General features: G+C 37.9%; 1 protein-coding gene across 1 annotated transcript in view; it reads right to left on the bottom strand.

The window, feature by feature from the left end:
• Positions 1-16,257, bottom strand: part of BMP5 (bone morphogenetic protein 5) — a 143,659-nt gene that overhangs the window by 12,667 nt on the left and 114,735 nt on the right. Inside the window, exon 4 of the mRNA XM_070777766.1 lies at positions 10,289-10,483. Coding sequence (XP_070633867.1) covers positions 10,289-10,483 — 195 coding nt within the window. The remainder of the gene's footprint in view (positions 1-10,288; positions 10,484-16,257) is intronic.

The following is a 16,257-nucleotide window of genomic DNA, read 5'->3' as shown; positions in this document are numbered from 1 at the left end:
GTTTCCTCAGTGTGTATGCCCAGCAGTGGGATTGCTGGATCATAAGGCAGTTCTATTTCCAGTTTTTTAAGGAATCTCCACACTGTTCTCCATAGTGGCTGTACTAGTTTGCATTCCCACCAACAGTGTAAGAGGGTTCCCTTTTCTCCACACCCTCTCCAGCATTTATTATTTGTAGACTTTTGGATCACAGCCATTCTGACTGGTGTGAAATGGTACCTCATAGTAGTTTTGATTTGCATTTCTCTGATAATGAGTGATGTTGAGCATCTTTTCATGTGTTTGTTAGCCATCTGTATGTCTTCTTTGGAGAAATGTCTATTTAGATCTTTGGCCCATTTTTTGATTGGGTCATTTATTTTTCTGGAGTTGAGCTGTAGGAGTTGCTTGTATATTTTTGAGATTAGTTGTTTGTCGGTTGCTTCATTTGCTATTATTTTCTCCCATTCTGAAGGCTGTCTTTTCACCTTGCTAATAGTTTCCTTTGATGTGCAGAAGCTTTTAAGTTTAATTAGGTCCCATTTGTTTATTTTTGCTTTTATTTCCAATATTCTGGGAGGTGGGTCATAGAGGATCCTGCTGTGATGTATGTCAGAGAGTGTTTTGCCTATGTTCTCCTCTAGGAGTTTTATAGTTTCTGGTCTTACGTTGAGATCTTTAATCCATTTTGAGTTTATTTTTGTATATGGTGTTAGAAAGTGTTCTAGTTTCATTCTTTTACAAGTGGTTGACCAGATTTCCCAGCACCACTTGTTAAAGAGATTGTCTTTAATCCATTGTATATTCTTGCCTCCTTTGTCAAAGATAAGGTGTCCATATGTGCATGGATTTATCTCTGGGCTTTCTATTTTGTTCCATTGATCTATATTTCTGTCTTTGTGCCAGTACCATACTGTCTTGATAACTGTGGCTTTGTAGTAGAGCCTGAAGTCAGGTAGGTTGATTCCTCCAGTTCCATTCTTCTTTCTCAAGATCGCTTTGGCTATTCGAGGTTTTTTGTATTTCCATACAAATTGTGAAATTATTTGTTCTAGCTCTGTGAAGAATACTGTTGGTAGCTTGATAGGGATTGCATTGAATCTATAAATTGCTTTGGGTAGTATACTCATTTTCACTATATTGATTCTTTCAATCCATGAACATGGTATATTTCTCCATCTATTAGTGTCCTCTTTGATTTCTTTCACCAGTGTTTTATAGTTTTCTATATATAGGTCTTTAGTTTCTTTAGGTAGATATATTCCTAAGTATTTTATTCTTTCCGTTGCAATGGTGAATGGAATTGTTTCCTTAATTTCTCTTTCTGTTTTCTCATTATTAGTGTATAGGAATGCAAGGGATTTCTGTGTGTTGATTTTATATTGGAAGTTTTGGCCACAGCAATCAGAGCAGAAAAAGAAATAAAAGGAATCCAAATTGGAAAAGAAGAAGAAAAACTCTCACTATTTGCAGATGACATGATCCTCTACATAGAAAACCCTAAAGACTCCACCAGAAAATTACTAGAACTAATCAATGATTATAGTAAAGTTGCAGGATATAAAATTTTAAAAGAAAGAAAGAAATCTGCTTCATTGACTACGCTAAAGCCTTTGACTATGTGAATCACAACAAACTTTGGAAAATTCTTAAAAGGATCAGAATACTAGACTACCTGACCTGCCTCCTGAGAAACCTGTATGCAGGTCCAGAAGCAATAGTTAGAACAGACATGAAACAACAGACTGGTTCAAAATTGGGAAAGGAGTCAATATGTGTCAAGACTATATATTGTCACCCTGCTTATTTAACTTATATGCAGAGTACATCATGGGAAATGCTGGGCTGGATGAATTATAAGCTGGAATCAAGATTGCCAAGAGAAACATCAATAATCTCAGACATGCAGATGATATAACTCTAATGACAGAAAGTGAAGAGGATGAAACAGCCTATTGATGAGGGACAAAGAGGAGAGTGAAAAAGCTGGCTTAAAATTCAACATTCAAAAAACCAAGATCATGGTATCTGGTCCCATCAGTTCAGTTCAGTTGCTCAGTCATATCCGACTCTTTGCGACCCCATGAATGGCAGCACGCCAGGCCTCCTTGTCCATCACCAACTCCCGGAGTTCACTCAGATTCACGTCCATCGAGTTGGTGATGCCATCCAGCCATCTCATCCTCTGTCGTCCCCTTCTCCTCCTGCCCCCAAGCCCTCCCAGCATCAGAGTCTTCAATGAGTCAACTCTTTGCATGAGGTGGCCAAAGTACTGGAGTTTCAGCTTTAGCATCATTCCTTCCAAAGAAATCCCAGGGCTGATCCCATCACTTCATGGCAAATAAATGGGGAAAAAGTGGAAACAGTGACAGATTTTATTTTCTTAGGCTCCAAAATCACTGCAGACAGTGACTGCAGCCACGAAATTAAAAGACGCTTGCTCCTTGGAAGAAAAGCTATGACAAATCTAGACAGCATATTAATAACCAGAGACATTACTTTGCAAACAAAAGTTCATATAGTCAAAGCTGTGGTTTTTTCAGTAGTCATGTATGGATGTGAGAATTGGACCATAAAGGCTGAGCACCAAAAAATTGATGCTTTCAAACTGTGCTGGAGAAGACTCTTGAGAGTTCCTTGGAGAGCAAGGAGATCAAACCAGTCCATCCTAAAGGAGATCAACCCTAAATATTCACTGGAAGGACGATGCTGGAGATCAAGTCTAATACTTTGGCCACCTGATGCGAAGAGCTAACTCATTGGAAAAGACCCTGATGCTGGGAAAGACTGAAGGTGGGAGGAGAAGGGGACGACAGAGGATGAGATTGTTGGATGGCATCACTGACTCAATGGACATGAGTTTGAGCAAATTCCAGGAGACAGTGAGGGACAGGGAAGATTGGCATGGTGCAGTCCATGGCATCACAAAGCGTCGGACACGACTTAGCTACTGAACAGTGATCTCGGATATACACAAAATTAAAGAAATAAAAGATGTTCTTGTTTTCTGATAAGAACTCTTAGGATTTACTCTTCTAACAACATTCATATTAACATACAACAGTGTTAATTATATTTATCATGTTGTATCCTTAGTATTTCTATTACAAGTGGGAGTTTATACTATTTGACTACCTTCTTCCCGTTCCCCCTTCTCATTTCAATAATACAAATTTAACCTTTGTCTTAGTTTGATTTGTTAAAATTCATTTTATGTTAGAAAAAAGTGAAATGCATGGTAAATAAAACTTCTGAGGTCTACACAGGGCCTCAATGGTTTGTCCACTAGTCCCTGAAGAAACCACCAGATAAATGGACACATGCTAGGTAAGCTGTGAAGAGCACAAAAGAATATCCAAAAAACTCCACAAACAGGTACAGGATTCTTTGTTTTTTTAAAGTCTGGTGTTAGTGTCTTTGAGGAATAAAATATGGTTAAATCTGTAAGAGAAGAAAAAAAAAGTCCAAAATAGAATTCAACATTTAAACAATCAACAGCTTAACCTAGCCAAATAGAACGAGATGCTGTGTCTCAAAACAGAGGAAGAGACATCAACATCTCTTGCTTAATACCCTGGGGGAGGTCACAGACATCAGTCTCCACGCTGCAGGAGTTCATTAATTAATAGAAAATGAAAATGTCAAATGAATGAAGGCATGACCTGCCTATAAAGTGGCAGGTGCAGTGTTACTGGAGTATTCAATAATGTAAATTTTGACATGGCCTTTGGGGTAGAGAAAATCATGATAAATCCCAAATAAATAACACCACCCCCAAAGATGAGGCATTTCAAATGCTACTGCTACCCTGGTTTAATCCCCAAGTCCCACATCCAATGAACCCCTCACCGAACTGACATATAACCCAGTAGGAGTCACAGTTATTTATTTGTGTAGGGATTTGTGTACAAATGTGTGACACAGAACAGACACCACAACACAATAACTGTCTGGTGTGTTCGCTTGACTCTGCTCAAAATGTGTCTTTGTGGATGATGCAGAGGACGTGCTCACCTTAGAGCTTGTTGACATAAAAACCCATCCACAAACCTGTCTCCAAATGCCTGCAAGATGTCTCTGCATGAAAGTTTCTCAAATGCCTCCAACTCACTATTTTGGCTTCTGACCTCATACTCTTTCCATTCCTTCTACTTGGTTAATAGGATCTAGTGGCTCAAGCCAGAAAATTTAATAAATACATTTCTTGATTTTCTTTCATTCTCACTCCTACCCAACATTGAATCTGTCCACACTCCCTTTAAGCGACCACCCTCTAGCCTAGTTAACCTATCAGAGTCCTCTGCACTCTTGGGTACCTCGTACTCCCCCAACATCCTTTCTGGGAACTTGGGCCTAGGATAACCCTTCATCCCTGACTCCTCTTTGCTCTCTGACCTTGAGTCTTTTGCCTTGTTGATGGAATTGCTCTTTTTCTTTTGCCTTTACTTAAAGTACTAATGTTCCCAGTGGAGGATCCATCCTTAATGTTTCTCTCTTACTCCAGTTTCTAGTAAGCACTCAGCTTACTGACTTGTGCTCAGCTTCGAGTCTTGTGCTTCATCTAACCATTGGGGCTCAAGGCTGCGTGCGCCTTACATATTCCACTCACACCCCCATCTCTGGAGTCCTGCTAACTCCATTCCATGTATTTTGGATCCCACTTCCCTTGTCTCCAATCTATAATCTTCATTGCTTGGAGGGTTAGACTAGATTCCTAATCATATTTTGGCATCCAGTTTCTCCCTTTGGCATACCATCCTTCTTTCTGATGCCAAATTGAACTTTTTAAAAATGCGTATCTGATGGTGACACTCCTTTTTCCAAATGCCTGCATGGAAATACCACAGTTACTGACCATTATGACTTGGTCCCTGCATAACTTTCTAGCTGATATCACACCGCTCTCATACAAGAATACTAGCACTCCATGGCCATCAGACACTGCTATGTGGTTCTGTAACTGCATATAAGTTCTGAAATGACTTCACCTCCATTTATGAAAAGTATCTATTTTTTCTCATTGGAATCATGCTCTATCCTTACTGCTCCCACACTTCCTTGTACCTACTCTAGTAGAATTGATCTCCTGATAATTACTAGCATGCACATCTTTGCCACTGTCTAAGGGAATGCCTTTTCAGAAGCAAGATTCTGATGCTACCCATCTTGCATGATCATGTAGTTAATGCTGTGTCACACTGTGACACATTCATTTAACAATGAATAAATATTTTGCAATAAACCACACCCAGACATATCATCTCTAGAATTCTCTCTAGATAGAAACTTGACAATAAGTGATCAGCGGAATGGGTACGGATGCAAAAGTCTGAACTCTTTAGGCACCAGTTCGGAAAAATCAAACCATAATTTGGTAATAATGATTATGTTTAACCCTGAATAAGTATACACAGTGTTCTCCATTCTTTATACCCATTAACTCGTTTAATCCTTGCAACTCATGTAATTTTATTCTGTGAGGCAGGTATCATTAATGTTCTCACTTTCCAGATGAAGAAATAGATGTAACATGCCCTGTCCAAGATTACACAGCTACTAAGAGGTGGACCCAGGGTTAAATGACAGAAGGAAAGATAAAGGTACAGATGAATGGGGCTTCCCAGGTGGCTCAGTGATAAAGAATCCACCCATCAAGCAGGAGACACAGGTTCTATCCCTGGGTCAGGAAGATGCCCCGGAGAAGGAAATGGCAACCCACTTCAATATTCTTGCCTGGGAAATCCCATGGACAGAGGAGCCTGGAGGACTACAATTTCATAGTGTTGCAAAGTCAGACACAACTGAGTGTGCGCGTGAACACACACACACACACACACAGATGAATAGATAGATAAAAAGATGGATCGAACTAGATCTAGGTAACAAGCTAACTATTATTTGAGAAGGGATCTTCAAAATTTTGCATATTCAGAGCTTTTAGTGTTAATTACTATAAAACCATGTGGATTAAAACCATTCTCACTGGTGCAGCCTTGCAGGATTTTTACTGCAGCATTGATTTTGAAAGCCCCAATTTAAAAACAGCCAAAATGTCTTTTTAAGAGTGACATGACTAAATAAATTCTGACAAAAGGAGTGGCGGATTCATTTTGATATTTGGCAAAACTAATACAATTATGTAAAGTTTAAAAATAAAACAAAATTTAAAAAAGGAGTGTTGAATATATTGTAGCAGTATAAAAAAATGAAGTCACTAATTTGAAAGATGGTTGAAATATGTTGTTTAAAAAATCCATAAGACCAACTATATGATACCAAGAGTGAACATTAGGTAAACCATAGACTGTAGTTGATTGTGATGTGTCCGTGTAGGTTCATCTTTGGTAAGAAATGCACCACCATGGTGAGTGGTGTTGATAGCAGAGGAGACGATGCATTTGTGGGGTAGGGAGTACATGGGAAATCTATGTACCTTCCTTTCAATATTGTGAACTTAACTGCTCTTAAAAAAGTTCATAAAAATAGGAACCCTCCTAGACTGTTGGGGAGAATGTAAATTGGTGCCCACTATGGAGAACAGTCTGGAAGTTTCTTTAAAAAGTGAAAATAGAACTATCATACGATCCAGCAATCCCGCTTCTGAGTGAGAAAACTATAATTTGAAAAGGCACATGCACCCCAGTGTTCATAGCAGCACTATTTACAAAATTGAGACACGGAGACAATTTAAATGTCCAACAAGAGGTGAATGGATAAAAAAAGAAGTAGTAAACATGTATTGATACAATGGAATATTACTCAGCCATAAAACAGAATGAAATAATGCCATTCGCAGCAACATGAATGGACCTGCAGACTATCATACAAGTGAAATAAGTAAAACAGAGAAAGACAAATATTATGTGATACACTTATATGTGGAATCCTAAAAAAAAAAAAAAAGATACAAATTAACTTATGTACAAAACAAAGACAGACTTAGATATAGAAAACAAGCTAATAGTTACCAAAGGGGGCTGGAAGAGGAGAGAGAAATTAGGAGTTTGGCATCAGCAGATATACACTACTGTATATAAGACAGATAAATAACAAGGACCTATTGTACCACACAGAGAGCGATATCCAGTATCTTATTATGACCTATAAGAGAAATGAATCTGAAAAAGAATATGTATCTATATAACACATGATAAAATCATATTCTCCAAAAGTGACGCATATAGGGAGGAAAAAACTTGGAAGTACTTGTATTATGTTGATAACAGTATATCAGCATAACTTATCTTAAAAGAATTAAGTGATTAAAGGAGAATTTTAGCTTTATTTGTGATTATTTTTAAAAAATAAAATTATGTATTAATTATATAACAACATACTCTAAACAAATAATTTCAATGGATTGTTCTTTCTGGTTTTGATTAAAATGTTTGTCCAAGAGGAATGACTTTACATTGTATCCATTAGGCAAGATATAGCACCTGTCAGAGTTGGGAGTTGCAGGCAGGGCACCAGTGGTCGTGATACCAAGCTTGTGATAAGCACCTTTTCAAGCAGTTCTGCAGTAAACAAGAACTTGCTCTGTGCCTTGCAAATACTTTAAATTTTGAATGCTCTATTGTTTTTGCATACTGATATAGTCCTTCAAATAGCATCTTGCTCTTGGTAGGTGCTTTAAAATCTTATCAACTTAGTGCCTCTCCAACCCAAAGGGTGGTAACGTTAATATTCAGCTATTGCCTACATTTCCTTTCCCCTAAACCCAAGTTCAAAGGAAAATCAACTGTGGTGGCTCATTGTGAAGTAAGTAACATCTCTCACAAAGTGTCTGCTCAAAGTTCTTGCTAAAAACCTAAAGAGCAGCAAAGACAGAGGGTTTCGGCAGAAAGTCTACGGGCAGTGGTTCTATATATGCACAGCTGAAAAAGGAAGCTGGTTCTCCCAGACAGTGACCATGTTAATTTCCTGAATGTGTGTTGGTGCAGTTGCTGTTTTGTGTTGGACACTGTTCTAGGTTCTCCCACAGGGGCACAGAATAGTAAAAGGGCACTAAGAAGTCAGAAGACAGGACTCTTTGAAAGAAGAAAGGGATGAGGTAAAGACAGCAAGAATGACCTGGGTTCTGCACTGTTGGAGATTTTTAACATTTGAGAATATACTTTGCAAAAACAAACAAAAAAAAATGCAACCAAGCAAACTTCGAATACATCTCTCCATTCTCCCTACTGACCCCCTTTCTTAGTTACAGCATCTTCACACAGTGTTTCAATCATGGATAATTTTAAAATTTCACTAGCATTTCAAGTCTCCTAAGTATCAGATTTTATGTTTATATTAAACCCCTGTCTTTTGGGTCAAATCCTGCGAGAACTTTTCCCGTCTGCTTGATTACTACCTATTGAAAGGTTAAGTCTCATACACACAGACCAACTACTTTCTTTCTTCTTATTATCAAAATATGAACATGTTCCAAAACCACCTACTACATATTTCACAGAAATGGGTGCCAATGACACACTTTTTGAAAAGAAAATATTGGTCTATATTAGAATAATTTTGTACTCTAAATGGTGTTAGGAAACTGGTGAAAAGTTACGTGATTTCTGCTTCATGTGTTTTATTCATTTCTAGTTATAGAAGCACATTTGTTACCTGTGGTCAGGAAGGGAAGATAAATAGATTTCACCAATAGGGAGAAAGACTTAGATGATTTCATTTGCTGCAATGCCTCTGCCAGAGTCATTACCAGCTCTAATAATACGCAGGTGACTTTTCCCTTTGAAATTTTCTCAAAAATTATTTACTGTTCTATTCAAGATTTAACAAATCTTTTTCTTAATGCAATCTGCTACATTAAATTAAAAACATTTCAACCCATTTCAGAACCATTCTATATGAAAAGAAAAATATACAACTTTGACAGGCTAGTATTTACAAGGAAGAAAAGTTCTTAGAAAGTTATTTTTCTCCATCTTTCATATTAAGCAATTAAAATTTTTGCCAAACTAAATATCTTGTGAAGATCTTTATAAAATAGCCTTGTAATAAGGTACTAATATCACATTTACTTTCAAGTGAAAAAGACAGTGAAGCTTATTTGATGGAAAATTATTTTAAAGCATGATTTCTGTGTAGAATGTAATTTACTATAATGCAATTTCATAGAACCCTTCCTTGTGCTTCTGTTGCTAGATACATAAAATAGACTTCTCTCTAACACACTTCTCCTGTGCCTTCACTCTAGGAGGGTTCCAGTGAATTCCACTTAGTATTTTTGCTAAGAGTCCCAGGATCAAAAAAAATTCTATATATTTTTGTTTCATTTATAATCATTAATGGCAAACACTGTGTGGATGTGTCTTTCTGGAAGAGCAAAACATTCGTATTTGCTGAAATACCTATGCAGAGGTCATATCTGTTTTGTTCACCAGCTCATTCATGGTGCCTCACAAGTACACTGCATATGGTGGCCATCGACACAGAAGAAGACACATTTTACAAATGAACAAACACTTCGTACTAACTAGCGATGTTCTAGGGCAAGTTTTCTCCTTCAAATAGGTTTATTTTTCATAGATAAGACAATTCCTAGGAATAAAATAGCCATCATTTTCATCTAAGAACAGCTTATAAAAATTTGTTTGCAACTGAACTAAACAAGGTACTCATTGGTACAAAGTATATAATTAAACTACTTCAGATTTTATCATGTAGATAAGTTCAGATCAAGTGTATTTTTTATCTATCAATTAATAGATTAAATTGCAAGTACAGTGGGATCAACTGTGCATTTACAACATTTTGTTTGATTTCATATGAGCATGTATATGTATACACACACTCAAAGCAAATTATCCACATAACATCTCTCTAAATAATTAATGGGAATATAAATATTAACTTAATTTCCATACAATCTACCCTGCTTCTTTTGGCAGAAAAATTAAGCTCATGATTCACATGTACTGTTTTAAGTACCAAAGGAATATTTTTATTTTGAATTTACTTGTTACCCATCCATGTGAGATTCCTGGGAAAGGTCAGCTCACAAGTTGTGGAGTTCAGTTTGGACTAGCTTTTGTTGATGTAGCCATTTAATAATTTTATTATTGCCAGCTTGATTTGAATTTGAATTGCATCTTTCAGCAGATTTAGGTAAGTCCCACTTACTTTAAAATGAATTGCTGAATGATTTGCTAATGAAACATTTGGGGGATGCGAGAAACACGGCTGGATGATTTAATAGACCAAATGAGGGTATACCAGGGGGTAAATTTACTGTGGCTACTTGATTTGCAACATACGACCCCATAACTCTCTGTGCAGAACTGCAGCTCTGGTTTTATCTTACCTCCAACACTGGACATTCTAGAGGAGTCCTGATGAGAGCCGGATTTATTGCGGTTTTGATTTTTTCTCTTGTTGGCTGCTCTCACAGATCGGAGAAGTACCTCGCTTGCCTTGAAGAAGGCCACCATGAACGGCTGTTTTGACTGAGGCCCATGTCGTCCCACGAGGCCGGCCGACTTCACGTTGATGCTGTGACCTGGAACCAAGGAAGGGGCACTGGGTTTATTAAGAAGAGATGAAGTTCAGCTGCTGAGGGGTGAGCTCAGAGGGTCCGTGGAAAAAGGTAAATGTTTGAAAACACCGTCAGAACCTTTTATTTGCGGGCCAAAGAATCTCATAAACGTGGAAAATGTACTGTTACAGACGATTATCCATTCTTGGCTTTCCATTTCGTATCACCCTTTAGCCACACAACACCCCCAGGCCTTCACTGTTGGGCTCTTTCTCAGACCTGAAAGTTGGTAACGTTCTAAATGGCTTGACCACCATTAGGCTGGAAATGTCCGTGTTAACCAGTGATTTCAGAAATATTAGCTACAGGCACTTCTGCATTAAATGCCTTATAATTTTCCTTTGTGTGATTAAAGCTGGATAGCTGGCTGGGTGTTTCTACTTTTCCCTGCTTCTTTGGAGACTTTCCAGGGTTGATAAACCCCTCCTCACTTCGGGCCTGTGCCCAGCAAACTTTACAAAGCTGTGATCCACTTAAAGCACTTCAAAGAACCTTCCAGAGGCCCCTGCTGGGCATGGAGCTTTACTTTAAGCACCAGGTCTTTCTCTATGTAGAGGATTTTGAAGCAAACATGAAAACTTCAAAATTTTCTCTGCGCTTGGACACACTTGAATGATGTTTACTGAAAGGATTTCAGAGGATGCAAATCAAGCCTGGAAATGCTCAGAAAGGAGAAAAATTCCAGATGAGCTTAGTCTAAAGCAGTCTGTGTCCTAGACCCTTCTGAGTCCACTGCGGTGGGTGTTTATCAGAAAAGGAGTGCGCACAGGGTCTGCGCTATAGTGGGTGAGAAGTCAGCTGCCCTAGAGACTAGAAGTAGATGTTGATCACGTGCTTCTCCCATTGGAGTAGCAAAAATAATACTCATCACTATAACAACATCAAATGCATTTGGAGCACTTGCTATGTACACTAGGTATTCTTTTCTATTTTAATATTTTTATTGTGATAAAAGCCACAAAATATTAATATAAAATATACTATTTTAACCATACCTTGCACAGTTCAGTGGCACTAAGTACATTCACACTGTTGTGCAACTCCAACCATCATCCATGTCCTGAATTTTTCACCTTCCTAAACTGAAACTCGTGTCACTATTAAACGCTAGTCCCCGTCCCCCTTCCCCATCTCTTTCAACACCTGCAGCCACTGGCATCTACCATGATACTTTCTGACTCTGTGATAGGCAATTTTCTTAGTGGTTTCCATGCATTATTTGATTTGATTTCACAAATACCTTAGGAGTTAGGCATTTGTTATACATTTTACAATTCACTCTTGTTATGATCTTCTCATTTAAAATAAATATCCCAGAAAATTATATATGTGTGTGTGTGTTTATGTATGTATGTGCATATATATAAAGAAAACTATTGACCGATAAAAATTTCAGTGAAAATTACCCAGAGAGAATGAAGTATTTAACTTTAAGTTGTACATTTAGTTGAAAATTACTCAAAGCTCATGCAAAAACAAATTCTACTCCAGATACAAAAGTTACCAATCTTTTCAGAGTAATATATCATGTGGTTAGAAATACGTGCATGATTGGCTGTGCCTTGCCCCTGGAGGGATGTGCCAGTTTTCTTAAAATATTTATTCAGTCAAGACTGTGCAGCAGCTTCAGTGCATTATAAGACCTAACCCACCTTGGAAGAAAGAAATCAAGTCCCTGAAATGGCATCAGTGGCATTTTAGCAAATAAACTCTTGCTCTTAACACAATTTATTTTGGCAGCATAAACACTTTTGTGTATACTTGTATCGTGCAGGGACCTTCTACCGTCAGAAAACGAGACTGTGTTAAGTGAGGTGGTGCAGCTGTTGCAAGGGACACAGAAGTCCTTCAAATGTGGAGATATTGGTTGAAAAAATGCATGTGTGTCAATGCAGACAGCATTCACTGGTGTCCTCAACAATCGCTCATTGGGAAAACTTGTTACATTCCTACAAACGTGAAAATAGCCGCTCCCTTCCCAAATGCCACTCCACTCCATCCTAGCAGAGAAAGAACTTCAAAATAATCAGAGCAGTAAACCTTAAACAAATAAGCCTATGGGTTTCTCTTTTAAATGCAAACTTACAGTGGCTCCATGCCAGAGTCTATATTTCTTAGAAAAACTCTATCACTGGCATAAATGAAAGAGGCAGTTTGATTTGTGGTCAGAGTAGTTTCCATTCTACTTCCACTGTAACAAATGTATTAATTCAGCTCAGACTTCCTCCTTCTGGCAGCCCTTTTGCTGTAAAAAGAGAAATTAGAAGTTCCAGCCAAATACCATACCTTGAACTGACCCACCTCGATACATAAACACTTTTACAACATGTTTATTCAGGTGTAGCCCTTGAAATTGGTTTAAGATGTTTCCAGTGACAGAGAGCACAGCAAAAGAAAAAAAGAAAACCAGAACTGAGAAACCTGACTGTGATGGACTAGAATAACTGGCGATCTGTTCTTTAAATTTTGGATTTTTTTTTTTTTTTTCTGTCCTGGAACACAACATAAAAAGTATTTGTTGAGCTTTGAGTTTGATGTTTTAATGAAGTGTTAATTTAACAGGAACGAAATTTTTTACTTGTATACACGGATAACTGCAGAAATCATTTTTAGTAGATGATCTTTCTAATATTGAAATAGGTTGCCACACGACACACAAATGGAATACAATAAAATCAGTTTTCTATTCATTACAACGCACTGACCCTATTCTCATTAAATAGGCACTGAGCCCAAAGTTCCAAATGTCTTTGGTTTATAAGAGGGTACCTTTTGTAATTATTTGAAAGACTTTCAATATTTTGATTTTTATCTCTGGAGAAAGAAGATTGCTCTCAAGATTTATGCTTTGAAAACTATAAAGGTGTGTGTGTGTGTGTATGTGTGACAAATATGGGTTTCTTGGTCTTTACAAAGGGGGACATTGTGTGTGAGGCAAAGTCCCCTTCAAACAAACGTGAACTCCTTTTAAAATAACTTTTGATATTATTAAGTTTCCTCTTGGTTTCCTTTCCACTTCAGCAATGAGGTGACTATTAAGATTCCATAAGTTAATACTTGCTCAGTGGGTCTTGATCTTGAGCCACACCATGGAAGCATTATTTGGCCTTCTCCTTCAGACACATTACACCTCCACTGATGATGTTGACTGAACCTTTTGAATAGGGCTGAACAGTCGTTCTCCTTAGAAGTGCTAAAGAAATCCAGACTCTATTGCAGGTATTAAAAGTAGGGAATCTTTCATAAAGTCTATTTAACAATGCTGACTTTTACTATTTAAGATACAGGGTGATTTAGATACTGCAAATATATCAGTAAAGAAACCTATGTGAAACATTGTGATTTAGGAAAACCATTATGTACGTAGACGTGTATTGCAGTGGTTTTATTTTTCAAAGCTAATCCTCATTTTTGACTTCTCATTAGAAAACGTGGATAGGAAACAAGGTCCCGCTGTACAGCACGTGGAACTATGCTCAACACCCTCTGATAAACCATGATGGGAGAGAATATGAAGAAGAATGTATATGTAAATATACGCATTGGCTCAGATGGTAAAGCATCTGCCTGCAATGCGGGAGACCCGGGTTCAATCCCTGGGTCGGGAAGATCCTCTGGAGAAGGAAATGGCACCCCACTCCAGTACTCTTGCCTGGAAAATCCCATAGAGGGAGAAGCCTGGTAGGCTACAGTCCATGGGGTCGCAAAGAGTCGGACATGACTGAGTGACTTCACTTTCACTATCACTATACTATATATAAAGAATATATATACATATATATCATTGAAAAATTAAAATATAAAAGAATATAAACTGGAAATAAAAATGACCTGGGGAAATAAAAAGAGTAATAAAATGGTGATAAGGGACACCAACTTGGAATCCACGCTTAATCATTTTAGGATTCAGACAAGTCTAGGCATAGCTAGAAGATGGGTAAGCAAAACATCAGGCATATATTTGGAAGAGAATAGAAAGACCTAAAGGGAGAGAACTCATCATAAGGAAAAGGTGAAGCCCTAGAGTACAGATTCAGAATAATGTCCCAGTGAGTATGAGGAAGCAGGGATTTTGAGTCTGTAACTCAGTCTTCCTTCTGGCCTTGCTCCAATGTTTGCATGATGAATTCCTTAAGAACCAAGGGGATTCATGGAAATCTAACAGATCTATTTTTACCCAAAGTCCCTATAAAATCCTCAGACAGCAAGGGAGCCCTACTTTGGCGTTTGGTTAATGATGTAACACAAGTGATGGCCAAAGATTCTTCCTACCTCAGAAAAGTGGTTTCCAAGTAGCTCCACACTGGTACAAGACGGCAGCCCCAGGATGAAGGTGGGTTCAGATGACCTACTATAGCAGCGTCAGCTTCAGAGAGTTGCAGCAGTTCAGAGGTACGCCAAGCAGCAATCTGATGGCTTTGGAGGTTTTAAGGTAGATCCAAAACCGTCTCAAAGTGAGGGGCAGGGCAAGTGATGGGAATAAATGGTCCTAGAACAGGAGGACACTTTCTTTATGTCACATCCATGTCCTGATCTTGTTCACTGGAAAGAGGAAATGGGCAGGGTGAGAGCAAGAGAGGGAGAAGAACTTGATTGTTGGGATTTGTTCAAGTTTAAATTCAGTTGGAATCTCCCACACAAAATGGGAGAGAAGATAGAAAAGCTTCTCTGAAGGATATATCAGCATTCCAGTGATTTCACTGATGGCAACAGGACCCAAAAGAACATGGTGCCCAATTATTCCAGGTTTATGTATCACAGAATTCTTGGATTATAAAATAAAAGGGGTGATCAGGACAAGTATGGGAGTCCAGAGTTATCATCTTTCACATTTGAACAAAGAATGCCCATTAAATCTTTCCATGTGAATTTTTTTAGAACTATTCCTATTTTGGCCATCTTGCTTTCATTTCAAAATTACTGTACAGTATCAAGGGAAGAGGAAGAATTTGAGAAGTGAATATTGGGACATTTCTCAGTTTTATTAACTGCGAAATGAATAAAGATGGAGTTAGGATAGTATCTTCTAAGGAAATAATTATTCTTTTCACACAAGAATCATTAGGAAAGTATGTGATGCTGGAGCTTTAACCTACACATTTTGCCATAACTGAAGATAAAGATTCCAGATTTGCTCCCCTGATCTGTATGACTTTATATAAGTCCTGGGTGTCAGAGTATTGTATTCATGTCTGCCTCTGAACACAACTATTTAAAGTTTGGAATCATGCAGAAGGTACACTGGCAAACCAAGGATCCATCCTCAACTGATTCGTTTTGTATTTCAGACTGTTTTTTTGGGGAAAATGTGACTTTTGAAATGTTTATTTCTTTAGAAACAGGGTTATTAAAGGAGCCTCTGACATAAAACAGCTCTTTAGAGACATGTTGATGTTATAAGGATAAGTGGTTCCAAATATGAGCATTCAGTTTCCTCCAGAATACACAATTTGAAAAACATTCATTTGAGGATTTATCAGAGCCCAAACATTGATATCACTGTAAGATGTTAGCATAAATTCCACTTTGTTTTTTTTCCCCCTATAAACCCACAGTAATTGAATGCTTAACCCAAAACACCTGTGATGAAACTTGTGCACAAATTACCTATTCTTCACTTCAGAAGAGCTCACAGCATCCGCTGTGGGCTAGTTCACAGAAAACAAATCACTGCACTGTTTCTTATTCACATACTCTCTTGCTTTTTGCTTAGTTTCAATCTGTGATTAAATTTGATT

This window comes from Bos indicus, chromosome 23 (assembly GCF_029378745.1).
Source record: "Bos indicus isolate NIAB-ARS_2022 breed Sahiwal x Tharparkar chromosome 23, NIAB-ARS_B.indTharparkar_mat_pri_1.0, whole genome shotgun sequence".
Classification (NCBI taxonomy): Eukaryota; Metazoa; Chordata; class Mammalia; order Artiodactyla; family Bovidae; genus Bos; species Bos indicus.
Note: the sequence above shows the minus strand (reverse complement) of the source record. Positions and strands in the feature narration are given on the sequence as shown.